Source organism: Brachypodium distachyon, chromosome 2 (assembly GCF_000005505.3).
Source record: "Brachypodium distachyon strain Bd21 chromosome 2, Brachypodium_distachyon_v3.0, whole genome shotgun sequence".
Classification (NCBI taxonomy): domain Eukaryota; kingdom Viridiplantae; phylum Streptophyta; class Magnoliopsida; order Poales; family Poaceae; genus Brachypodium; species Brachypodium distachyon.
In genome coordinates this window covers 55,666,639-55,693,428 of record NC_016132.3, presented here as the reverse complement: position 1 = coordinate 55,693,428, position 26,790 = coordinate 55,666,639, and the positions used below count along the sequence as shown (strand labels likewise).

General features: G+C 46.5%; 3 protein-coding genes and 1 long non-coding RNA gene across 8 annotated transcripts; 3 read left to right on the top strand and 1 right to left on the bottom strand.

The window, feature by feature from the left end:
* Window positions 1-4,771: 4,771 nt before the first annotated feature.
* Window positions 4,772-11,656, top strand: LOC100845275 (U-box domain-containing protein 45). Its single transcript, XM_024458869.1, has 13 exons — window positions 4,772-5,407; window positions 5,602-5,679; window positions 6,003-6,188; window positions 6,341-6,448; window positions 6,597-7,810; window positions 7,956-8,768; window positions 8,969-8,975; window positions 9,721-9,955; window positions 10,435-10,556; window positions 10,691-10,731; window positions 10,889-10,987; window positions 11,060-11,224; window positions 11,301-11,656. Exons 2-13 carry the CDS (start codon window positions 5,629-5,631, stop codon window positions 11,308-11,310), a joined length of 3,051 nt encoding a protein of 1,016 aa, XP_024314637.1. The 5' UTR covers window positions 4,772-5,407; window positions 5,602-5,628; the 3' UTR covers window positions 11,311-11,656.
* A 162-nt stretch (window positions 11,657-11,818) lies between these two features.
* On the bottom strand, window positions 11,819-15,348 carry LOC100844967 (transcription factor bHLH128). Of its 2 annotated transcripts, none has more exons than XM_003564803.4 (6): window positions 14,885-15,340; window positions 13,398-13,819; window positions 13,149-13,280; window positions 12,974-13,039; window positions 12,518-12,586; window positions 11,819-12,241 (listed from the first exon to the last, which is right to left on the bottom strand). In XM_003564803.4, exons 1-6 carry the CDS (start codon window positions 15,261-15,263, stop codon window positions 12,188-12,190), a joined length of 1,122 nt encoding a protein of 373 aa, XP_003564851.1. In that variant the 5' UTR covers window positions 15,264-15,340; the 3' UTR covers window positions 11,819-12,187. The 2 variants fall into 2 exon arrangements, 1 of the variants encoding a protein (XP_003564851.1); XR_002963056.1 differs by having other exon boundaries at window positions 12,168-12,241; window positions 12,917-13,039; window positions 14,885-15,348.
* A 2,554-nt stretch (window positions 15,349-17,902) lies between these two features.
* LOC104582920 lies at window positions 17,903-21,284 on the top strand. Of its 2 annotated transcripts, none has more exons than XR_001406483.2 (4): window positions 17,903-18,657; window positions 18,753-18,911; window positions 19,491-20,470; window positions 20,960-21,284. It is a non-coding gene; the product is annotated as an uncharacterized LOC104582920 (long non-coding RNA). The 2 variants fall into 2 exon arrangements; XR_001406482.2 differs by having other exon boundaries at window positions 17,904-18,657; window positions 18,757-18,911.
* Window positions 21,285-22,746: 1,462 nt separating this feature from the next.
* On the top strand, window positions 22,747-24,537 carry LOC100833260. 3 transcript variants are annotated; one of them, XM_014898868.2, is made up of 3 exons: window positions 22,747-23,046; window positions 23,133-24,090; window positions 24,228-24,537. In XM_014898868.2, the coding sequence occupies exons 2-3, from the start codon at window positions 23,146-23,148 to the stop codon at window positions 24,321-24,323; spliced, it is 1,041 nt and encodes a 346-aa protein (XP_014754354.1). In that variant the 5' UTR covers window positions 22,747-23,046; window positions 23,133-23,145; the 3' UTR covers window positions 24,324-24,537. The 3 variants fall into 3 exon arrangements, with proteins under 3 accessions (XP_014754354.1, XP_003567365.1, XP_024314104.1); XM_003567317.4 differs by having other exon boundaries at window positions 23,125-24,090; XM_024458336.1 differs by having other exon boundaries at window positions 22,747-24,090.
* Window positions 24,538-26,790: the final 2,253 nt, after the last annotated feature.

The following is a 26,790-nucleotide window of genomic DNA, read 5'->3' as shown; positions in this document are numbered from 1 at the left end:
TTTTTGTTTCTCGATCATGCATGTGTTCTCCGTACCGTTCCCCGGGAGTATTGAAACATCAGGAATTCAAGATGTTTGACGATCTCCACAAAAGTATTTCCAGGAGCACATGCATGCAGCGTTAGGTTCCCGGCCTGCGCCAGTGGTGTCAGGCAGGCTAGCTTTCTTGCAGTGAACACCAAGACAGAACATGTGCAGGTCAGGTGCGTTGCGCAGAGTGTTTGGCAAGGGAAAATGCATATATGCGGAGGCTGGTAAAGTTGCTTAGGCAGAGGCAATCGATGGCCGGAAACTGGAAATGATCGAGTTCTGTTATTTTCGGTTGGCCGGTTTCGGTTGGCATGCATGAATCGGTATCGCCCAACGGAATTAGGATGCCGTGTTATCTCCACGAGTAAAAAGCAACGGAACCGTAGCCCTCCATGCATGCGTGCATTTGGCGTCCGTAACTTGCTGATCTGCTTCGCCGGCCGGTTTTTTTATGGGGATTGGCGAACTGTTTCGAGATTACTGTAGTTCGTGATTGTTAGGTCGATCGGGCAAGCTAGGAATTTTCCCAGATTTATTTCTGCTCAATATGTACATGTGTCTCCGTGTTCGATGGGAGAAAAAAAAAATCCATGCCACGTCTGCACAGCGCGTACACACACACGGAGAGTACGGCACGGACAGCTCACGTGGGAGGAGTACTACGTAACGCTCCGAAGGACGAGGTGCGCCAGGAGCCGGCCGCCGCGTGTAGAGAACCTGGCCGACCTGTCGCCTTAATGGCACATGCCAGCGCATCGACATAGTAGAATAAGCCGAGGTGGTGGGGGCGCCAGGGTGTCCGGCCGGCGGTACTGACGGCCCCGTCCACGTGTGCGTCGCGACACCGTCTCCGATCCGACGTGGCCTGTCCGACAGCGCCTCCTCCTCCTCCTCCTCGTTGTTGCCAGTGAGCGATGCCGCCCGCCGTCCACTTCTGCTGTCACTGCTGGCATGTCAGGAGCGAGTGGCAGTTTTGGGGGCACGAGCGGCCGACAATGGAGACGTGGGGCGGCGAGGCGATCGAGGGGCGACGACAAGGCAGACAGAGGTTTGCTGGAGTATAGCTAGCTAGCGCGCAGCCATTCGCTGGCTGCAGCTTGCAACGCAACACACAGATCGATCCCCTGCGTGCGTTGCGTTGCGTTGGGCCGTCCACCTGCAGTGCTGCCTGCCTCTAGTTGGACGGTTCTGGACTACTCCCTCGTGGCGGCCTCGCGCCACCGGCTCCCGCGTAACCGTGACATGCTTCATGCATTTCACAAAGTTTGATCTATTTTGTTTTCCTTTAATCAAAAATTACACTATTAATATGTACTCCCTCCGTTTCTCGAAGGTTGGACTATGTTGCTTACAATTTGTCAATGCACCCTCCCAAATCAGAGCAAGCGAGCCCCGTTTAAACTCTGCGACTCCGCACATCTTCACCTGACGGAGCGGCTAGCTGGGAGAAGCCTGAGAATGACTGGTGTGACGTAGTAGCACCACAATGGAGTGGAGTATGTGCGAGGTAGTACAGTTTTCAAGGTGTGGTACTAGTAGTAGAGTACTACTAGTCCCAGCGGAAATGTCGTCCGATCGATCCGATCCAATCCGTCGCTGAGTACGTGGCGATCGAGCGTGCCAGTGCATTGGAGCAGTACGTGGCGACAGGCGACGCCAGCTATAAACCCTGATCCGGTGCCTATTTGATTCGCCACGTCTTACAATCGGACTCGTCGACTGAGCTCCAGTCCCATATATAAACATATAAAATAGAAATTGAATGGCGTTGCTATATCGAATCGTATAGCTCTGCAAAAAATATAGGAATACCGTACGAAGTAGTAAAATCTATCTGATTGCATCATAACAAAACCGGAACTTAATTGAAGAATTACGTGTTATTCGTAGTTTGTCATAAAAATAAATAATTTTCTTCATGTTGTTAGATCTTAAGGAATGTTTTCCTTAGAATTATATGCAAAGTAGTCGATGGAAAAAAAAAACTCGTATGGTTTCAAATATTGCAGATCAAACGAGTTGTATGCGGAAAAAAGTTGGAAACAAGATTCTCATAATTTTTCTTCCAATCAAAGAGACCGTACCCTTTTACGATGTTTGGGCATTAAGGCTACCCGAAACAAAACATGTACCCGTCTTGTAGCATAGAACATGTGGCGGTCTGTGCTTTTCTTGGTCTCCGACCTTTCTTTTCTTTCAGTTTAGCTTCGTGTACTTATCTTCTTTTTCTGTTTTTGTTTGTCTTCGATACACGGTGCCTGTCATTCTGACGATTTCTTCTAATACAAAATAACACGCATTCGGATGTGTGTTTGTATGATGGTTGGTGCTAAGTCTTTGCAGAGGCCGTCACTGCACGATAGGCCCTTGCCCAAGCTACTTTTTAGTCTATTTTGGTTTTTTCTTTTTCTTTTAGCTAAATTAGAGTATAGTTTTGTTCTCTTTTCGCTTTTAGTTTGTTTTCATGCATGGTGAGCGTCGTTTGGACGCTTTTCCTTATACAAGATGACACACATTTGGATGCGTGTTTAAAATGAAAAGTCATATATAAGACATATCGTTGCATCAAGATTTGTCGTGGTGTAGACGTTTCACTACCAAAAAAAAGGGGCAGCCCATTTGCGTTAAATCACTAAATTTATCAAAATGACCCACGCCAAATTGTCAAATCACCAAATTTATCAAATGAAAAGAAATTGGAAACATCCATAACTTTTAAAAGTAAAAGGTAAAAGGAAAGAAATAAAGGCGATCGAAATTCAAGAGTACATAGACCGTTAGTAGCTTAATTATAATCACTGGGTGGGCAACTACATCATGCAAATGAGTGGTCGATTATTTTCCCATCTCCTTGTTTCCTTTTTCTATCCATGAATCAGCTTTGACACGTAGAGCGAACTCGGCCAAACATTCTCCTTCTTGCTCTCTGCTCGTAAAGATGCTAATAATTCCTCAACACGTTCAAGCCTAGTCCCTTTTCAACAACAAAAGACCCTTCAAGCCTAATCAGACATGCATGACTAATAAGTGCTCCTTCGAGAGTAATTACTCGCATGTGCTTGTCGCTTAAAGCCTAATCACATCTCTTAAGGAACCTTTTCTTGTTTGTGTTAGCGAATGCCCTTTTGTGATGACAAATATAATAAAAACCGGTTGAATGATTTGATCTGTGGAGGATCAACTAGAAAGCAAGGCTTGATCTAACTCTTGCAATTTAAAATTTCAAAAAGAGTAGTCATGGAATCACCGGCCAGTGGAGGGGCCTCTCAAGCATATATAACTAATTTTCCTTAGATTATTTGGTTGGTTAGTGCATAATAAAGTACAACTAATTATTTTGCTGAGCATAATAAACTACTAATTGGCAGGTCAAGATTTGTTTTTAATTATTATTTCTTCCTGTCTAGGGCTCTGTTCGGTTTTGGCATCTGATAGAATCAAAGATCCCCAGAGAAAATCATATAAAAAGTTTCAACTTGGGGAGGTCACTATGCTGGCACTAGCTAGATCTCTGTGTGTTGATCTTGGTTTGAGTTGTTAAATGTGGGATCACAGTTAATTTGCCATTTGTTGCTTACCAATGGATTCTTTAGTGGGGCAGCGTGCATGGATGTGGCAACTTTTGGGCTCAAGCAAGTTGGCTTGTTTTTTTGGGGGTGACAAATGCATGTGTTGCCTTGTCCTCCAAATTGCAGTGAGGCATCACATCACACTGGTTTGGCCATGGGAAAGGCACTTAATTAAGAAGGAAATGGAATTTCATGGAGCCAGACTTCACCACAAAGTGGTTAAGATACTCTATTTTTCCATCTCTATATTGATAATTTGTACTTACTTGCCACAGTTACACTCATAAAATGACTATGCATTTTGCTTTGTTATTAAGGTAAAAGGAGACAGAAGCATTACAACAGTTTTGACCAAGTTGTTTAAACATCAGTATCATGACAAGAGAAGGGGCAGAAGAAGAACTATGACAACATGCCATGGAGATCATCTTGCTTTGATTGAGACCGTCTCCTACTACATGTATTTGACACGTCTTCATAAATCTGTAGCTATAAATTAGCTTAGGAGATATTACTAGCAAACTAAGAACTGCAATAAATTAATTCTCCTAGAATTTGGAAACGTCTCCTACTTCTGTACTCTAGAATTTGAGGAGAAAAAGGAAAGGTCGGCACATTACAAGTATCATTGATAATTACAATCCAATAAATAAAGATGAAAGAACAACACTTATTAAGTCTGATCATTGACCCAAATTATTTCAAATAATTAATGTGGTAGCTTCTACCACATGATCAATCTCGATACAAAGAAAACCGTAATCAAAAGGAAACAAACACCACCAAGAAACGAGCCCAACCTCCAAAATATTTCAGTGAAATTTAAAAATTGCACGGCACACTTAAAAACCAACACATGCACACTAGCCAACCACTGGATGTCCACATCTCACATATTCCACAACTAAAAAGTTATACTTTCCATGAAATAAATAAATTTATCCAAGACCCACGAAGAGCATAATCAAAGGAGAAATAAATCCACTAGGCAAAAAATGGAAAGCTTCAACCATATTTTTTTCATAAAAGCCTTTACCTAAATAAATGATCAGTTATCAAATTAATATCAGAAAGCCCAGCAAGAATGGCATTTTCCATTGTAGCCCCTTTCTGCCCTACCACAGTACAGTACTACCCCTGAAATCTGAATAAAATCCACCACTCCAACACCCCCCCGCTCTCCATTATTCCCGTCCTCCTCTCGCCTCTCCTCTCCCCCGCCGCCCCACGAGCCACCGCCACCGCCGCCGCCGGTAGTAATTAAGGGAGTATTTACAGGGTGCGACCGCCGCCGATTGCATCTTCTCTTGATTTCTCTGCAGCCTCTCACTTACTATCCAGCGGCCACGCCGACCTCAGGTGTCGCCTCCGCCTGCAAGTCCAGTAGCTCACCGCCACCTCTCCCACACCGCCCCGCCGCCTGCCTTCGCCTCCCCCGGCAGTCACGCGAGCTGCCTGCCTCCGCCATCGCTCCGTCCACGCGCGCCGCCTGCCTCGACGGGGATGGGTTGCAGCGACGGGGTGAGTTCGTGCTGCTCCTCGGCAACGAGGCCCGTGAGCCACCACGGCCGGTCAACCTCCAGCACATAGATCGGGCGCGGCCGCCTGTACGTTAGGGAAGAGGAGAGCACGGCCAGCCAACCTCCAGCAACCTCCCCCGACGCCTCCCCCAACGTCCGGATCGAGCCCCATCCTCCCCCGACAGCGGCCCCCGTCTGGATCGAGCAACTGGTCTGGGCGGCGGCGGGATTGTTCTGTGCGGCGACGGGAGGCAAGTTGCAGAGGAGGGAGACGTGGAAGGGAAAGAGGTACGTTGGCCGGAAGGGAATGCTCTCTTGGAGCTTGCCCTTATCTCTTCCTTTCGTACCAAACTACCAATGCCGGGAACGTTGCTTGTCCCATTGTCAAAGTCCACACCTATTGTTTTCACTAGTCTGAAATGTCTGTAATGTTGAGAGTGACCTGCCGATCTGATATTTTCCCTTATGAATCTTGCAATCAGATGTTGGAGCTCACGAGATAGTCAAGCATGGATGCAATGGAGGTCGAGGAGTGTCCTTTTCTGGCTAACGATGCCAAGGTACCTTCTTCGTGGTGGTTTTATTTTGTTGGAAATAAGAATATGTGTTGTCCATTTTACGTTCTATAACTTTTCGTAAGTAGATTTTAAAGGCTGTCGTTTATTGACCGGCTAATTTTTTTTAAGGTTTCCTTTGTAAATTTCCAGCTTAGTAATGGTTTTAGCAGCAAAGTCGTAATTATGTTTTATTTCTATATATAGGGTGAATTTTAGGGTATTTAACAGCTTTTGTAGTATACGAAGCAAATAGTATGACAAACTACGTACTTGAGCTTTATGTCTTCTCTTTGCTACATAATCTGAAGAAATCGTGGTTTATGCAGTTGCACGCTGGAATGTGCAGAGCATTTCATCCTGCGGTTTCTAAACTCTTAGCAATATTCCCGTTCATCGAAGCATCAAGACCCAGAAGCAAGTCTGGCATACAGGCACTGTGTTCACTGCATGTAGCTCTGGACAAATCGAAAGGTCTACTTCAACATTGTGCAGATTGCAGCAGGCTGTACTTGGTAAGTTGCCGTACCACAACTCCCCCTAGAGCACTCTTGATACAATTAGGTTGCAAATTGCTGCTCGGGCATGGGCAGCATTGCTTTATAAGTATTCGTGTTGTTCGAACCATTAAAATGTTAAACCTTGCACTAATAAGATTCACTTTTAGGCCATCACTGCAGAAACTGTCCTTTTGAAGTTCGAGAAATCAAGAAGCCAACTTCAAGAAAGTCTTAGGCGTGTCGAAAGCATAGTGACGGAAGATATTGGTCATAAGGTATGTTGTGCAAAATCTAAGAAACTGTGCTTCCATTTAATTTCCTTGGATTACAAATCCCACACCATGCATTAGTTATTTTATGGTTAAACAATTTATTACAATTTGTGGCATTTCCTGACATCCTGATCCTGTTGGCGTTTAACAGATTGTAGAGATTATTGGTGAGTTGGAGGAAGTTGTATTTACATTGGATCAATCAGAGAAGGAAGCTGGCGATGAGGTGATCAATTTGCTCCAGAGAAGCGGTAAAATGAGTTCCAGTGATAGTGGGGAGCTTGAGGTCTTTCATATGGCTGCACTGAAGCTGGGAATTACATCTTCTAGGGCAGCCCTCACTGAGAGAAGAGCCCTGAAGAAGCTTATTGAAAAGGCTCGTTCTGGTGATGATAAGCGGAAGGAGTTTGTTGTCTCGTACTTGTACAATCTCATGAGGAAATACTCGAAATTTTTCAGAAGTGAGGCAGGTGATGATACAGATTCTCAGGGATCGGCCCCATGTTCGCCTACAGTGTTAGGCATGGATGATATGTATGGGCAGTATGGCCCCTGCGGAAATGGCCGAGCATTCAGCAGACAGCTTTCTAGCATTCAATCATTTAATTCGAGGTTTGGATCTTTCAATTCAAGGCTTGGATCATTCAATTGTAGACCGAGTGGTCCAAGGTCTGAAAACATGTCAATCCCTCCCGAGGAACTCAGATGTCCAATTTCCTTACAGCTGATGTATGACCCGGTAATCATTTCATCTGGGCAGACTTATGAGCGTGTTTGCATTGAGAAATGGTTTAATGATGGCCACAGCACGTGTCCTAAGACTCAGCAGCTACTGGCTCACCTGTCTTTGACTCCAAATTACTGTGTTAAGGCCATGATTTCCAGCTGGTGCGAGCAGAATGATTTTCCAGTTCCAGATGCTCCACCGGGATCCTTCGATGTAAATTGGAGGCTTGCTTTATCTGACTCCCAGGCAACGGGTTGTGTGTCTGTCGATAGTTTTGACACTAGCAACATCAAGGGTGTCAAGGTAGTACCCCTGGAGAATGGGAGAAAAGAAGAACCAGCAAACAGCGAATCAGGAACATTGGATGATAGCTCTTGTTTTGAGTTCGATATGAATGAGGGGTACCGGAACTTGCTGCTCATGCTTAATGAAAGAAACAACCTACTCAACCAGTGCAGGCTGGTTGAGCAGATAAGGTATCTTCTGAAAGATGATGAGGAAGCAAGGATCCAGATGGGCTCAAATGGCTTTGCTGAGGCACTGGTTCAGTTCTTAAGGAATTCCGTGCAAGATGGAAATGAAAAGGCACAAGAAATTGGTGCCATGGCTCTTTTCAACCTTGCAGTCAATAACAACAGGTAGGAAATCTAATTTCCAGTTAAATAGCGTTTGCCACTTGCAACATGCTGAGTACTTCATCCACAGCATTTTGACTTTGAACTTGTGAAGTGATTTATTTCTGTAGGAGTTGTGCTTACCAAAACCTTTTCTTGTTTATTTCAGAAACAAAGGACTTCTTTTGTCTGCTGGAGTCGTTGATCTACTGGAGCAGATGACGTCAAATCCACGTCTAACTGCTGCTGCCACAGCACTCTACCTTAACCTTTCTTGCCTCCCCGATGCAAAGAGTGTCATTGGTTCCAGCCAGGCTGTGCCATTCCTAGTCGACCGTCTGTACAACCATGATGGCTGCGACACGAAAACCAGCTCCTGCAAGCATGATGCCCTGTACACATTGTACAATCTCTCCACCCACCAGGCCAGCATCCCATCGCTTTTGTCCGCCGGCATTGTTGATGCTCTCCACTGTCTCTTTACAGAGTCTTCAGTGTCCGAGGGCCTTGGTTGGACAGAGAAGTCTCTCGCAGTGCTCATCAGCATTGCGGCAACCCAGGCTGGCAGGAAAGAGATCATGTCCACACCAGGGTTGATCAGCACGTTAGCGATGCTGCTGGACGCTGGCGAGCCAACAGAGCAGGAGCAGGCAGTATCCTGCCTCCTCGCAATGTGCACGGCCGACGACAAGTGCATTGCACCGGTGCTGCAGGAGGGAGTGGTGCCTTCGCTGGTCTCCATCTCGGCGACCGGCACGGGGAGGGGAAGGGAGAAGGCCCAGAAGCTGCTCAAGCTGTTCCGGGAGCAAAGGCAGAGAGACGGAAGCCAGCCTGCCCAACAGCAGCCTCTGTCTGAAGCCGGGAACGGTGCCATTGTCTGCCACCGGGAGTCGAAGCCGCTGTGCAAGTCGAAGTCGAAGAAGCTGGGGAGGACACTGAGCTCCCTGTGGAAGAACAGGAGCTTCTCCCTGTACCAGTGCTAGCAGAGTTATTGGACTGGAGTTCATCTTTCTTTCTTGCTGTTGTTTCCTTTTGGGTAAAGTTAAAAAAGGAGCTTTCTTCTTCTCTTCCCCCCCTCCTGGTGGGGTGATGTAGGCCATTTTCCCGTTTTGCCTTGTCAAGACATCATGTATAGCTTCTGAACTATGAAAAGCTTCTCTTTCTCGGTTTTCCAATGTCTAGCAACTTAGTTAAACGACCGTTTATTCTGTGTTTATATGATGATCCGCTGCTCCCTGACATGTAGGCTCCATGACCCTTTTTTTTTTTTGCGAAGACGGCTCCATGAGGACCATGATCGTGAGGTCTGTGAGTCGCTGAATTTCTTTTCCTTGACAAGGCTAAGCACAACTATGGAGTAAGAGATTGACTTGCGGCAATCGATCGTCAATGAGGCAGGTTATTTCAACTTTCCAGCATCTCGAGCTGGCCGAGACTCATTTTGATTTTTTGGCGAGGCAGCGACGTTGCTGGGTGGCAGGGTGGGTTTACTGATGCTGATGCCACTGCCAGACGCAGCCTCGCGGAAGATAATGACACGGCGAAATGAGAAAGGGCCGACACGAATGAATAGGAGCATGAAGCAAAAGGCTATGATATCTCGTGTCGCACAAGGGTCATTTGCTGTCTCCTGGTGTTCATCGCACGAAATGATGATGCTTTCAATTCTCGACAGGAATGCTTTTAAAGGCCGTACTGGCTGTTTACTTGTGGCGGGAAATCAATTGATCAACCGTGGAGGGCGCCTGCACCCCAGCCGTCGATCTGTTGAGACGCGGCGGCGGCGACGGCGGAAGACAGCGCAACGGCCGTGCACGCCTCAACTCGGATCTTGGCTCCACCCAACGGGACACGGAAAAGAAAAGAGGAGGAGAAAGGCAGCCAAAACAGAAAGAGACGGGAGAGAGTGAGCTCTCAGGAATCCAATTCCATAGCCCCGCGCGCCATCTTCACCCCCCCTTCCTCCTCAGTCCTCACCCAGTCGCTTTTGTTCTGTAAATAATTCCATTCCTGCCTCCTCCCCTGCTGTTTCAGCTTTGCTTATTCCATCCATCTGCATCCCCTCCGTGCCCGGCCGGGAGGAGCAGCAGCAGCAGCAGCAGGAATCGGCTCCGTCCCGGGCGCCGCGGCGGATGTCTGGTCGGGAGCTCCGCCCGCTGCGCTCGATCCGTAAGTCTTCTGATTTCTGGTTTCTCTTCAAGCTTCTTTGCGATCAGTGTGATATGTGTGATCAGTGAGTTGCTTGTGCTCGAGGGAGAAAAAAAAATTAAGGAGGGAGAAAGCAAAGTTATGTGTGGATTTGAAGCGGTATTAATTAATTAACTAATCGAGGAGTTAGATGCTTTACAGGACTTCTATTATTCCTCCACGCTTTGCCATCTCTGTGCATGCCCTGTTTCTCTATGACCAGTTTAAGGTTGCAGTCCTACAGAACCGGGTATCCACTTTGACATATTCAGAAGGAAGATCAATATTAAAAATAAGTGACCATCTTAGGATATGTGCTGCTTTGCATCACTCTAAGCGAATATTTATTTCTGGGAAACACTATAGGTGGTTAATTCTCATGAGCCTCAGCTTGGCGGTCTGGATTTTTGAACATAGGAACTAGTAGACCTGTAGACCTTATGCTGCCTTCAAATTTTCAGGAATTACAGGGGATGGGAGGTGCCTGTTCCGGTCGGTTGCTTACAGCGCCTGCTTAAGGAGAGGAAAGCAGTCACCGAGCGACAGCATCCAGAAAGAACTTGCCGACGAGCTTCGATCAAAAGTGACCTGGCTGCTCATCACCTTGATGATTATGTTGATTGAGCATTGCCACTGTCCTGTGTATTTTAACAGATTTTTTGAAGTTTCCTGTTTTTCCATTCGCACGCTTGCTGACCCATCGTTTGTATGTTCCAGGTTGCAGACGAATTCATCAAGAGAAGAGGAGATACAGAATGGTAAAACATTTTCTGCTGACCCGCCATTTTTCATTTCAAAATTAAGAAAGAAAATATACTTAAAATGGACAGATTAATTGCTCCGTTCAGTATCTAGATTCTAGATACACATCATTCTCATACAACAACTTCTGTTACATCCTTGCCCTCTGGATAGGTTCCTTGAAGGCGATTTCGAGAGCTACGTGAGTAAGATGAGAAAGCCTCATGTTTGGGGAGGAGAACCTGAACTGCTCATGTGCTCCCATGTTCTTAGGTAAGTACCTTCCTTGTGTAATTAGGTATATATCCCTATACACCACTGTTAGTTAGGAATGTCAAACTGCAGGATGCCCATCACTGTCCACATGTACACCAAGGGCTCTGATGGCCCCAGGATCATAGCAGAATATGGTCAGGAGTATGGCAAGGACAATCCGGTCCGTGTTCTCTACGACGGCTATGGGCACTACGATGCGCTGCAGCAACCTCTTGTAAGAACACCATCAAGACTGTAAGTATAACACGGCACAAAATCCGACAACTTCAGTCTACTATTGGAAGAATCAACCTTTCCTGTAAATTTGCAGGACATATTAAGCGGAGAATATGTTATTTAAGCTTCTTCTATATCTCAAGATCAGCCGCATAAGTGTCGAGATCTGCAACAACTTGATTTTGCTGGATTTGGCAAACAGCAAACTGTATATGGAATTCAGCCTGGATTTACTGCTCCATGCTTTGATCTTCTTCAGCGCTGCTGTATAAATAAGCATCAGATGTGTAACTCCTGATCCGATCACAAAATCTAACTGTATAGCCTTCTGTATCAGAAAATAAACATTAGATGCGTCCCAGCTTAAGCTGGAATGTTTTGTGAAGCTTCGGTATCATTTTATTCAAAAAAAATTTGCGGGACATATAACATCCCGACTACTGCTTCAAAGAAAGTAAATTCTACCAACCAATGTGAAGATGTTATGTTTGACATTAGTTTGACTCTAGGAGAGTTACCTGAAAATTGTAAACCTATGTGCACGATCATATTAAGGTTCTCTTTGGACTGCTATATCTAGTACTAATCAACCCCAGTTCTGATCAAGAGATCTTTTGAGTCCAGTAATTCACTAAAATAAACTTGATGTCAAGAAGAGAACACAAGGTAGGCCTACAGTACCTTTACAAGGGGAGATGATGATAAGCAGAAGCAATCCCTTTCGTGTTGAAATGGAAGATTTTACACGAGCCACTGCCTTACAGTACTTAAATTACAACAGACAATCTACTTGTGATCTCCTAGTCTTCAAGCCATCGAAGCTAATCCATGGTACAAGTGTACAACTATGAAAGGGGAGGCTGAGGCATGCAGGCCACTTGACATGCGAAAGCACTTTTATAGCTCCATCTCCTGAAACAAAACTTGGGCTTGCCAACGACATTTGCAGAAACATAGCATTGGAGGTCTGGCTCTCCAGCCTCAGCAGTTCTGATTGCCTGGGCAAGAGCAGTTTCCTTGGTCCTGTTTCAGTTTCTGCACAAATACATTTTCATATGATAAGTGCTAGTACATTTTAAATTCTCATGGCGAGAAGTGCTATAATTTGCTTGTAAGAATATTGCCATACAACATAATGCTCATTAGGTGCTCGCGGGCATTTGTCCTTTTATTTTTGTAACAAGTATATTATTGCTTAGGCAGTTTAGACATACGTCAAAATAGATGAAAGATGTTGATGTACAATGTAAAAAAAACATTTTTAACAAGGACTCCTGGAAGTGTGTAAGATACAACAGCTACCGAGCATACCTCAATTTGGTCCTGCAACACTTTGATGTAGTCTACAGCAATATCCAACATGTCTGACGTGTTTGTTTGCTGCATATTCAAGAACAAACTTATTACTAAGAGAGGAAGTGCACACAACAAATGCAATTCAGGACAGCTAGATTGGACAGTCTGACAAGATGTGAAGAATGATGTGTACTGAAAGGACCAAGCAATATTTCCCAACGAAGTGAATTGCCATAAAGTAGTCTGAACTCTGTAGTAATTAGGTCCGAGTCATTAACAACTACTTACGTTTTGGATTCCTAATAGATAAGACAATACTCCCAATTCAGGTTAGAAAGGTCAGTGTTAGTTGTTCAGTGATCACGGACTCTTGTAATTCATGGTGAGATTTTTCTTGTATCCTGATCTGCTGACCTCGAGATGACAGTCGACTTTATCTGCTGGCAGAAATCTGATAATTAGTTAAGCTACCTTGTCCATGTTGGGCACCAGGTCTTGCAGCTTCCTTAGCCTCTTGCTGATCCTTGTTCTTCTTTCCTGAACAGCATGAGCATTTAAGTGATTCAGTACGATCTCTCTATAAGAAAAAGATCAAATACAACACATGTTAATTAAGTCGAGGCAGCAGAAGATGCAGGACACTAACCCTCTCAGCAATGCTCCGCGGGTGAGTCGCGCAACCACGCTTGGCGCGGACTCTGCAGGCGACGGAGTCCTGCTGCAGCTGTAGGTAGTCATCCATGCCGGGCATCTCCAGGGATGAGCTCGACACACCAAACTGAAAAGAATTGGACGAGAAACATTACTAACAGGAAGCAGTCGGTTAATTACAGGCACTAAAAATTTAACCAACCAAACAGTGGAATTTTAGCAGCACATTGTAATTTGCCTGTACCTGCGAGTCGATGTTGCTGAAGCTGGTGACCATGCCGTCATCGGCGTGGTCCAGATCCACCATGACCTTGGCCTTCTTGCTGCTGCGAGCCGGAGAGGAGAACATGATGGAGTTGGTGTCGTCCCACGAGCTCATGGAGAAGTTCCTGGAGAGGCCTCCGCCGCCGTAGGACGACGACTGCGCGTTCCCGCCCGCCCCGTCGCTGGAGCTGTTGCCGCCGGTGGCGATGCTCTCGCCGATGTCGGCCGGCATGGTGGCCAAGGCCATCCCCATCTCCGAGATCTGCGGCATGATCATGTCCTGCTGCTGCCTGGAGAAGCTCCACTGCGAGCTCAGCCTCCTGTGCTGCGCCATCGCGTCCACGTTGCCCGCCGCCTGCGAGTGCGTGTAGCCCCCGATATTCCCCATCCCGCCATTGTTGCCTGCCCGCGCATCAGAAGATCAATTGCGTGAGACAGTGAGCCCAATTGTCAGCGACTGTTCGTATTTGCATTAGAAACACAAGAGGAAGTATCATGGACACGATCGATCAAGGCAAATACTCGGGGCTATGGGGTCTGGGCCAGGGCAGGTGCAGTGGTGCATTGGGACATTAAACGCCTTGTATTTCTACAAGAGAAGCGTATCGCACTCTTGTAGTTGGCGATTCGCTAACGGTTTGCGCGGCTACGTACGTGCGCGGTGCGTCCAAGGATCTTAAGTGCTGCTGAAGCGCTGCACGATATCTGGCAAATACCGGGCAGCGCCTTATCCGTGGTTTCGGAACCACGCCACGTCAGCCAGATACAATGCATGCACTGAGCCTAAAACGAATCGACATGTGCCCACCTCAGCTTGGAGGAGAAAAAACAGAGGTGACATGTGTGTCCAGGTTCGCTGATGCCAGCGAGGAAGGCTCACGCCACGTCAGCCGGATACAATGCATGCACCACTTGGGAACGGGTGCAGTACTTTTCTACAGATTGCTAGGTTCAGATTCAGTGCATTGTAGTATGTGACAGTGCCAATGAAGTTTATACTTGGGTAAAATATCTAGTCAATGGCAGTGCTGCATCTGAGACAGCAGATAAGGTGCTGTTAATTAGCTAACTTTTAGTTTACATGGAGGACAGGATGATGAGTGGGGCACTTTTCTATCCGTTAATTAAAATAAGGCGCGCGGCGATTATTCCACGCCGCCCCTTCCCGTCACTCGCCAGCTCCCACCAGTTTCGCGAGGAGTGCTTATTGGACAGATAAGATCATCCGCCCCATTTGGCCGTCATGATCCTCCTAAATCACTCACGAGACATCATGCGCATGAACAACCATAGATCGCAATTCGCAAGATGGTAGTACTCAAACTTGAATGAGCCAAGCACAGGAGCTAGAAGCAGAACAGAGGCAGGCAGTAAAAATAGGAGCCAATGGGAGCGCGCGGTGACACGCGATACGCTAAGCGAAGAAAAGCCGGGAGAGAGACGAGCGATCGGCGGGGAACGACGTACCGTGTGGGTCGGCCATGAGGCGGGAGAGGAGCCCGGCGGGAGAGCTGCTGTGCCGGAGGAGCCCTGACTGCGGCGCGGGATGCGGAGGCGGCTGAGGCACGTGGTGGATGATCTCGCCGGACCCGCCGTAGGCCCGCTGCAGCCTGCCGTCCGTGTGGCAGCTGGACTCGCAGGAGGCGAGCCCGGACGAGGTCTCCCCGCCGCCGGAGAAGAACCGGCTGACGACCGGCGGCGGGGGCGGCGAGGCGACGACGGAGTCGGCCAGCGCGGCGAGGAAGGCGCCCGGCGCGGAGCCGTAGCGCGCCAGGCCGCCGTGGTGGTGCTGCGGCGGGTGCATCGTCGCGGCCCTGCCGTGGTGCGCCGGCGTCAGGCGGTTCATGGCTCTCTTGCGGCTTTGCTTTGAGTAAGGAGTGCGCGTGCGAGAGAGCGGCTGCGTGAGTGCGTCCCCTGCCTCCTCTGCTTTTTATCAGGGATCAATGAATCGCGCCGCGCCAAAGGCCAAAGCAAAGCAACGCCAGGGGGGATGGACTGATACCGCCGTGCCTCTTCGCCTTGGCGGGGCCCGAGACCGAGAGAGAGAGAGACCCCCGCGGAAGAAGGAAGGAAGGAAGTGGGCAAGCATAGCTAGCACCACGCCGACGCGGCAAGTCATGTGGCCATGTGCGCGCGCGCAACCGCGTCTTGTACACACTTGTCCTCGTGCTCTGGGGACTGGGTTCGTTTCACTGCCCAGGCAAGGCAATTTTTTTGCATCCATGGCATGCACGCCACAGGCGATCGACTGTGATGATGCATGCATACTCCGGCCGTTCCGGGGCTGTTGTATCTTTCAGGTAGGCAACTGTTTGTATTCTTCTCAATCTTCTTCTTTCAGTCGACACCCCCCCCTGTGCGCGTCACGGTAAGGTTCGGTGGACGGGGCTGTCGGGCCTGCGCACATATCCTCCTCCTCCCGAGTGGCATACCCCCGGCCCTCTCATGTGGGTTTGCTGTTGACAGCTCTAGTTATCCAATCAGACGTGCTCAATTCTCCCTTGGAAAAACATGGCTAGTTCAAGTCAACCGAATGCGGTGCCCTCCAAGTTCCATCGTGCTACTCTTTCTCCGGATACAGAAACAACTTGACCGAGAACCTGTCGAGTATTTCACAAGTCAACGACGAGTGCAAGTTGAAGAAAAGCGAAAATCCTGCATGTTGCACTTCCAGACCTCCTGCACCCATAACACGATACCGGTACAACTTACATTGCTCCATTAATAGTTCCTCTACTTGGCCATAAAAAAAAAAACAAGGACGATTAGTTTCTGATTCCTGTGCCGAGAGGGAACTCGGTCATGTTATTTCTACATGAAAAGATACCGATGGACACAACAATAATAGCAACTCCCAGGCTTTTTCTTGCCAGACTATACACACCAGGCACCTGCACAACCGTGCATCTGCATGCGCACGGAACTCTTGCCGGTGTTGTCTCCGTCTGCCCCATGTGAGGATACAGTGCGCAGAACGGCTGTCTCGGAGACCTTCCTCTGCGATCGATGATTATCCTACAGGCTCCTTGCACTGCCTGCCTAGCTACTCGAGGCACCAACGCAGGGGAAACCCCGCTGTCTGCTACTCTGCTAGGGAACCTTGAGAATCTAACCCAAGTGGCGGCCCGCACACTTTCGCACCCAGAATTGCTGTCTTATACTAAAGCCCAGTTGGCACGTACACATGCACGGAGGCAGGCAGGCTGCGCCAAAAGCCAGAAGCGATTACGGAAAGCATGCTTAATCTAGGACCAGAACTAACTTTGCCAGATCTGCTGCACGAGCAAGCGCGACAAGTACGACAGTATAGGCAACCCAACGAGGTACTACTAGCAGCGCATTGTGCGCGGCTCCACGTACGCATCGCATGTGCCCCGTCCCAGGCTGCGTTTGCTTGCATCTGCGTCTTGCGTGCCTGCCAGCCCTCTTTGCAAGGTCGCTCTGCATCCTTTCTGTCTGGCAATGCTGCAGCTGCAAAGAAGTCGTCGGTTTATCTCTTTACTTTGCGGTAGTTCGTCGCCAAGAGCGAAGTCAACGTACGAGCTCCTCGTTTGTTTGATTAATCAAGTTCAGAGCACGGTTCGATGTTAACTGTGGCAGGATGTTACAGGGTGGAGGAGCTGTTGCTTTCTTTCTCCCTCGACGATGGTGATACGTACAGGGGGCCTGACCGGGTTACGCTTACGCTGCTGGGTCAAAGCTTTGTTATTCGTACGTGTGCTCCACGCGGGAGCTATATTCAGGCCAACAAATGCTTGGATCGTTGCGAGGATCAGCACCTCTTGACGTTGACCGATAGCCTGAGTTCAAAGTCAACCTTTTCTTTTTCTTTTCGTTGTGTGTTGAAACTTGAAAGTCACCGATTCGTGCCGACCTATATTTTTCTCGAGAGAGAGAAAAACGCTGGCGTGGTGCCGACCTGGGACGTGTCATTGGTTTCCTACCCGCGGTCTGGGCCACCCAGTTGCGGAAGCACGACACTGAGGGAAATGAATGAGAAGAAGAGTCAGCTACCTTTATATCCTTCTGGATGCATGACATGGAGCTTCATATTACTTGTCTCGTTGCTATACATCAAGCTAGAGCCATACAACTCCAATGCCTGGATATAGCCCACGCTATGATCTTTTGTACGCATTTGAATTCTATCCAAATTTGTTGGGATTCATCATACATCTGTTGAGGTAGGTACATAGAGTAGTATACAGTAAAATGCACAGTTATCGGCCTATTTCTGCTAGAGCAGTTCGACGCATCGTTTATTGTTTTGTGCTGACGTGTTTACAGATATTGTAAGCTTCATCCACACAAAAAAAAAGATATTGCATCTTTTTTGAGCGAAAAGCTTCTTTTCTGTTTATTGACACTTCATTATTTGAGAGGCCTACTCACTCTCGTTGCACAAGCCGAACTGTTGTCTACCTTCTTTGTCTTTACTGCTACTTAATTTCGAGTTTGGCAGTTCGTCCGTCCGTCCGTCCGGCCGGCCGCCCGCCGCTGCCGACTTCCGGGTCCCGCAAACACCTGACCCGCTGCGCCTCCCTATCTCCTCCTCTCGCAGAAACGCATAGGAAAAGAAATCTCCCCGCTTCCCTCGCCGCAGCCTGCTCGCCCGCTCCATCTGCCCACATAGAGCCGCCGTCCACCGCGCCGACGCCGCCCTCCTACCCCGCAGGCCGGGGGTCGATGCCGGTGCCCTCCACCGCGGACGCCGCTGCCATCGCCCTCCACCACGGATGCCGCGGGATAAGGAGATGGTGGCGGCATCGAGATCCAGGCGGCAGACACGTGCGTCCTCCCGCCGCTACGTCCGACGGCGCCGCCGTAATTCGCACATCAGCCGCCACCGCGCACCTCAGCCGCTGTCAGACCGCCGCCGCGCGTCCTCCTGCTGGTCTCAAACCCTAAACCCATCTTCTTCTCCTTCTTTTTCTCGTTTCTCCCTCGAATCCATGGGATTCGCCGATTCGCGTATTACTTGTTTCCTACTGATTCGTCTCGTGGTCCTCGTGTCGCCGCTGCTGGAATCCTCCTGCCCCGTCGCCTCGCGGGCCGCTGGCCTCGCGCGCCGCCGCAACCCTGTGGCTGTCCCTCCCACACCACCGCCGCAGCCCCGCCATCCGCAGATGGCCGCGCCGCCACGACCACTGAATCCTACTGGCCGCTCCGATGCGGCCTCGTGGGAGCACGAGGAGGCTGAGGGGCCGTGCCTCCCCAACTGCTCCGTGTGTATGAATCACGTAAGCTGAGGGGGAAATTGGGCATCTGGTCGATTTGCTAGGTAGGTGTGCTTCTGAGTTTCTTGTGTGTCAATTCTAACTAGCTCTTGCTTCAGGCAGGTCATATTATGGTCTTACGTGTTCAGCAGCAAAGATAAAATCTGAGGTGCTGGTATATCTCTGTACAAGGCCCTACAAAAACTGCCCCTTCTAATGAAACAAGGGGTATCGGCAGACTGCTGTGGATGAGAAGTACATTATATAAGACGTCATTGGTGAGTTTCCTTATTAATTAATTAGTGAAACTTACAAACTGATGTGGATGCGAAGTACATTATAATAAGACGTCAGAAAAAAGAGAGTAGAGAACGGCCTTATTTTTGCTTGTTGTATACGATTTACCCTCTGAATTTCTTGATCACACATTATACTTACACTATGTTGTTAATGCATATTTTAATTTCCCCGATGTCAAGGTCTTACATATTCTTTAGTTTAGTGTGTGACATTTGCATCATGATTTCATCTAATGTGTTCTTGCATTGAGGTATTCTCACCTCAAAATTGAGTTATAGGTCTACATGAATTACAGGATTCCTGATTTTTTTTTACCTCACAGTTCTTATTATTATTGTATTCGTACTATGTAATATATAAGTGCACTTGGAGAAAAAATGAATGACGTAGAAATCTGATTTAGGATTCAGGGATAAGCCCCTTTCTTTCAGGCAGGTTTGAAAAATATTGTATGGACCTGCAAGCTTTATGAAAAAATGTTCTTTTTCATGACATGTGGTTCAGTGAATTGGTCATAGCAAGTCTAAAAGAGGGTTACATTTCTGGTTTGCTTATAGGGAAATCCAGAGTGCAGTCACATTGAGCTTGCCCAAGAAGGCCACTGCCCACCACGCGAGGTATTGTACTGTCTATGCACGGGAAGAAGCTTGCAGTTTTATTGTGCAGGATTAGCTACCTCCAATTGTTTTGTAGATTCTCCTTGGCTTCTTAATTTCTTTAAGCTTGTTCTACTTTGTGATTAGCATATCCTAGATAGAAAAAGAGCGATTCACAATGCAGGGGGAGGGGTGCTATTGTGTCTCAGTAAATAATTACTTCAATGTTACGTATCATGTATGAAGGTACAACTTCTGACCTGTAAACTCTGTTGTTGTGAAAGGTTAGTACCTTACTCAATTATTGATCATGACAAGAAAGAACATTTGTCCTATCTGCGTCCAGGGAAGATGGGCTTCCAAATTAAGGTAAGCTAATTTAATTGGTAGAACTGATATGGCTATCTGATTTTTCATTTTCCATGGTGGAATTGGAAGGGCTAATTTCAGTTGCAAGGTAAGAACATTTTTCATTGTACAATTGTACCTAACTTTAGCTAATTTCAGTTACATGGGAATCGGAAGAGCTAAAAGAAGGGTAGAAACTGAGAACCTTGCATCTACATATTGTACTCTTACCCTGGTTCCAATATATAATAGCAGTAAAAAAAACTGTTGGTCAACAAGGTAAATAAGAGTTTTCTTTTTCTTCTGCTTTACTGCCTTTTGCAGATGCACATGAACCCTGGTAGGCGATTTGTCTCTCTTTACTGCTCTGCACTGTTATTTTTTTTCCTTATCTAACACTGACGTCTAAAACTGATATGGGTTTCTCCTACAGAGCTAGAGCAAAGTTCTAATCTTGTACTCAAACAAATCGATAATTTTCTGTAGGCGCAGCTACTGATGCAGCCGGTACCTGCGTATTTGATGACAGCAGGTATGCTGCTAGCAAACCACTATTTAGAGAATAAGGTGTTTCATGGGGGCATTGTCGTAAGGTACCGTCAGCCAGTTCACATACTTGATTGCAATTTCATGTGTTTTCTTCTTACTCTTGTGCACTCCCCCTGCGCTGCCAGTTACTTCCTTTCGTATGGCATATTTCTGTTTACCTTCGTTTTTTTGGTACTCCCAGTTTCTAATAAAAAAAAGGGACAATGTATCTCTGGTTAGTGTTGTAGTGTGTAAGATGGCTCGACAAAGTATATGAGCATCGGGCTGTCCTTATCTATGATTTAGCTGACATGGATGTTTCTACATTTTTAAATGCCTGACCCAGTGACCCTTCTGATTATATTTAATCAAGCAATAATGCTACAATATGAATTGTGAACAGTTTGGTCAGGCTATGGAATTCTTTTAATGCTTCATTTTTTCAATTTTATGTACTGTTGGTCCAAACTGAAAGATTGAAGTCTGAACTTCTGCTTGGCATCTTAAGTTCTTAGCCTGAGATGTAAATTTTTACAACTCTTGCCTTTTTTCAGGTTGCTAAACCGGATGCATGGAAGGAGAGGCTAACTTCAAACACATTTGATCGAAATGTATAAATGTTTGTGTATCGCTATAGTTACCTGGAGGCAGAATATACATAGCAAAATATACATTCCTGCTGATTCAGTTAACTGAACTCGAGAAGGTTCTTAGACTTAGAAGGTTACTGATCCTATGGCCGAAGCCTCAAAGGTGTCTCCCATCGTATGACAAATGCCTTTTTAATAAGAGTTCATAATGTTCCTGTGGTGAAGCAACACTTTCAATCTCGATGTAGACATACATTCTCTGCATATAGTTTCTCTTATTTTGTTTACAGGATATTGAATGAGCTCGTTAAATACTATCTTCGTTTCTAAATATAAGAAGTTCTAACTTTGTGTTAAATCAAACTTCTTAAATTTAGCCGAGAAAGAAGAAAAAAACTTGGGATTTCATGCGATGTGGTAATGTGTTTTGCTTGGCACGCATTTGCAAGAAAAAAAAACCTTTAATCAAACTTCTTAGAGTTTAGTCGAGAAAGAAGAAAAAAACTTGGGATTTCACGCGATCTGGTAATGTGTTTTGCTTGGCACGCATTTGCAAGAAAAAAAACCTTTAATTGATGACTTTATAATTTTTTCTGTTAGTCCGTAGCAACGCACGGGCACTTAACTAATCTTCCAATCTTCCGTTTATGCCTAAGTTGAGCGGAGCTGGCACCAAGGAAACTTTTCTTACCCTTATTATAGCTTACAGATTTCCCCGGGTTCCAGCCCAATAGTAGCCCACAAAGGCATCATTTCTCTCAGTTTCATAGAGGCCCAGATTCGAGCAGGCGACGAACGAATAGGCTGCCCAGGAATGGAGACGAGACGAGCTATATTTTCGCTGCTCCCAGACTCGCCCGGACGCTCAGCTGATTTTCCTTCCCCGTATATACTGCTCGGATTGAGCCAGAGTAAAGGCAATTTACGAATTTTTCTTTTACCCATCGGTGCCTAAGACAACACTGTTCATACGCAAGTACTCAACCAATCAACTCCATCCCGGTGCCTAAGGGCGTGTACAATGGGGTGACGTCAGGTTTCTCTTAACGGTGCCACATAAGATAAAATCTGATGTGGAAGAGAGAGAAACGAAGAAAAAACACAAGTCTTCTCTTAATTAAGAAATGATCTTTTCACAAGAATGATAAGACAAAGATAAGACAATTTTCCCATTATACTAGATTTCACCTTTTCTTAACATTTATTTAGTTAATTTTATTCATCTAAGCATTAATTTTAAGATATAACATTAAGAGATAACTCATTGTACAACATGTTTTGTTATCTTTTCTAAATGACGTGGAACATGTAAGATAAAACAGTCTTATCAACCATTGTACATGCTATAAGACAACACTGTCCATGGTGCTCTACATGATATCTTTCAAGTTAGAATTTCATTTATGTAGCAGCTAAGCTGCACCTCATTTTTATTACTTAAAACCATTAACAGCTAACAATGTCAAGGACACTAACCTTTACACTGGACACAATTTGAGAATCGTGGCCTAAACAATCATTGACATGATATTAAATGTGCTTATCTTATTGAATTACTACTTCATTTCACATATGCCCTGTTGGGCAAGGATGTTTTTATATTTATCTAGCGGTCACGTGTACTCCCTCCATCCTAAATTAATTTACGTGGATTTTGTATAGGTCCTTATACTCAATCATTGGATCAACTGATCAAATCAGGACCAAATCCCAACTCCCTCGCACTCTCTGTCGATCCAAATGGCACGATCATTAGATGTGTCCAGCCTACCAAAAGGAAGGAAACAAAGAAAGAAAATAATTTATCTCTTCCCTGAACCCAAATTTCCTCCTCTGCTACTTTCTTCCCACCAGACCCCACTCCCTGTGGGTTGACTTTGCCCTTTTCCCAAAAGCCATAGCCACAACAAGAGAAGAAGCCAAGGGACTCGCAATCAGAATCAGAATTTTGCTTCAATCGTGCTAGGCTGATCTTGGGACTGCTTGCTGTTGCCGGGATCGATTGATCGATTCTCTGCAACTGCATCTCTTTGCAGCCTCCAAAACCAAAGGTTAGAAAGATGCGGAATCTTAATTTGCTGGTAATCATCATCCGTCGGAGCCCGTTCTAGTACTCATGCATATGGCAGGCTGGCAGGCAGTTGAAAGAAATGGAATTGGAGATCCCAGCAATAGTTGAAGCAGAAGTTGATGATGATCGTGTCCTCTTCCCTTGCCCCAATTGTGACATTCAGATGGTGCACAGACTGGCGCAGCTTCTGCTTTCCGGCCTGGCCACGGCATGCGTCGACAGCACAACCTTCTCCTTCTTCTTCTCCTTGGCCAGCGCCAGGGACTCCTCCTCTTCCTCGGTCGTCGCCGTCGAGACGCGCAAGGAGCTGGTAGACTACATCACGCACAGAAGCACGAGCATCATTCTGGACAACACGGAAGAGACCATGTCCATGGATCCAAGCGAGAATTTATCCATCTTCCTGGACGATTTCGCGAGCACCAAGAGGAATGTAGTCGTCGGATGGCTTGGCCTCGGGCTGCCATACTTGAGCGACAGCCGCGACGACAGGATCGACGACCTTGTCCAAGAAATGGAGACGACCCGTTTCTGGCCGATCCACGCCAGGGAAGCCATTGCCCGGTCTCTGCTCCTTGTCGGAAATTTAGATGTCAGCGGCCGGTTCCATTGCCGTGAGAAGCTGGAGAGGAAAGCTGCTGATGCTGATGGGCATGTCGATTGCAGCTTCAGGCCTGTAAGGTGCCAGAATCAAGGCTGCCGAGCCGAGGTCTCTGCTCTTCGCGCTCATGAGCACGACGAGGTTTGCCCCTTGAAGCTCCTTCCCTGTGAGCAGCACTGCGAACTCAGCGTCATCAGGAGTCAAATGGACAGGCATTGCATCACTTCTTGTCCCATGAAGCTCACCAATTGCCCCTTCTACCAGCTTGGGTGTGAGTCTGCCTTCCCCAGCTGCAATCTTGAATCTCACTGTGCTCAGTTTCTTCAGTCTCACCTCCGGAAAATCCTGCTTACTCACGTCCCTGTGAGTGATCGTCATGACCATCTGGATCTGGTGGAGAAGCGTCTTCTACTGCTGGAAAAGGCCAGTCTTCACCTATCTCTAGCTACCTACATATGTACACTTGCTTGTTTATTTTTATTTTTATATCTCAGCATCTGATCGATCTGACGGTCAGGCTGGTGATTAAACCGTACTGATCCATGTCTGTCTGGCTGCAGTGTGACTCTCATGCTACGTTGCGCAAAGCTTTGGATGTGAGGTCTCTTACTAAAGCTCTTGCTGAGCTAGAGAAAAGCTTGAACGGTCAGCCATGATGATAATGATTCCTCCGGTTACACGGGACAAAAGGAGGAGAATTTTTTTTTTGAATCCTTCATTTTTATAAAATTATTTCTTCTAGTGTTTTTTGGGAACACATATAAGATAAGATTATGTTCTTCCTATTTCTCACAATGTCGACTGAAATTGTATACATGATTACATTTTTTGAGATAATATAGCTAGACAACTACCATGTTTGCCTCAAAAGAGAATACTTCTTTCGATGGGCTGTTCAACACAAAGTTTTCACAAGAATCAAGAATGCTATCTCATCCCTAAAAACTACAGAAGTTGAAACCAATCAACCAAAATCGACATTGTAACTCACTACAGCTTACCGAAAGAAAAATACACCACCAAAACATAATTCCCATATCTAGTGTCATTAAACAAGATGACAACAAACGTGGGTAAACGAAAGTCAATTGATACAGTAAGCAATTGTACACGAACAGAAAAGAGTAAATTGACAAATACCTAATAAGGCATCCTACGAGAGGACGAGAAGATGCATCTCGAGAGCCGGCCCTTGCATGTTGCCATCGACTGTGTGGAGTTATGTCGGAACGGCGTACGTGCACACTGCCTCCCACGCGACTCGTTCGTCACTGTTGCTACCTCCTGCGGCGCCCTTCTCGGACCTCGTCCAAAAGTGACCCATCATCACCTCACATGATCTATTATTTGAAAATTAGTTTGCTAATTCGATTGTCGAATTCATTTTACACACAGACACACATAGAAATTCAAATGGTCCGAACAAATACACATCTAACATTGATGTATTAATTTGTCTTAAAATTGATCCGAATAGTCAACAATTTCCGTGCACCATAGTTGGGGCATATAACACGAGTTTGTACGTCTTTCATGTATCCTTTAACATGTGATGGTTCTATTTAGAAAAAACTTAGAAGTCGGTTGACTCTCCAACCAAATTGGTCCTCATGTGATACTTGATTGCAAAGAGGTTGAAGCTAAATCCAGAGGAATCAACCGCATTGTGCCAAGAGTGTGCATGTCAAGGAGTTGATCATGACTGACCTTCTCGACTGCAGCGGTATTAACAGGTGACACAACCCAGCGAGGTTTGCAGGAAAAAAAGTTGCATTTCGCGTATGTGCATACTGCGGAGAGCTCTTTCGACTACATCACCATGAGAGGCCCAACTCGTTGGCGCTAAGTTGAATGAACCTGCGTTGGGATCGAGGTCATAAAGAAGTCGAGCAAAAACGATTCATGAGCTGTGGGCTAAAGGTTGAGGAAATAGACAAAGTTTACAAACGGAAGACATTTTTTTATGTTCAAATGAATGACTACCTATCTAATGCAAACCTTCGTTCTGGTCCATCGGTCTCCAACGTTAGGTCAAGATTAGAGATAGGAATTAAAGATAAGACAACATAGATAAGTACATGAGTTATGTAAAAAAACGTGTTTAAGTGAGAGTTGATTTCCCCTTTTGATCTACAGTGCATGTTTTAGATTTCGATGATAAATGTTGATAGTTTGCAAGTTTGCGACAAATAAAAGTTAGTAGGAAAATGTCCGTGCGTGGCAATGGGATACTAAAAAACAAGGAGGTAAATACACTGGCAGTCCAAACAGTTGAGAGGTGGGAGCAATTTAGTCCAAATTCTTGAAAATTGGGGTGGACTAGTCCTAAAAGTTGATTCGCGGATTCATTAGAGGTCCTGGCCAATAAGGAGAGGACACGTGGCATGTTTAGTCGGTTTTTCCATTTTGCTGAAAACCCCCTGGACTTTGACTAAATTGCTCCGAATTCTAACAAGTGCATGACGGTTCGTGTTCCTTTTCGGCCGCCCGCACCGCTCTATTCCTCTTCCCCCGCACCTCTCTAACCCTAGAATTTGGCCGGCCACCGATGAGGAGCTTCCGCAAGGGCGGGTGCCGCATTAGCGCTGGTTGAGGGGTAGTTCATGAGGGGGAATCTTGGTCCCGAGCGGGTTAGAGGCGGCGGTGGCAGGTTTGGCAGTCGAGCGATCTTACCGTACTGTGGCGACCAGAGTCCCATTACCGGAGGCGGGGCTCCGACGGCATCGTCGTGTCTCGCAGCCGACGAGGAGACGCCTGATCGCCCACGTCGTCATCGTCGAGGCGACAACGAAGAGTCAGGGAAGGCGAAGCAGTTAGCAAGGAAAGAGGACAGAAATGCGCCGGGTGTTTTTTTTTTTTGGAAAAACTATCTTTGTTGTGTGGTCTGGACCTTTCTGTTAATGTCTTATACTGAGGGGTCTCTTTGCTAAAAGTACAAGTTCGCCATACGAACGGCCGAGATGAAACCACGTCTCCATTCGGATTAGATTGGACTTTTTTGCTCCCACCTTTCAACTTTTAGGACTAGTCCACCCCAATTTCAAGAATTTAGACTAAATTGCTCCCACCTCTCTAGTAGTTGGACCACTGGTGTATTTACCTCAACAAACAAGCTATTTTGTA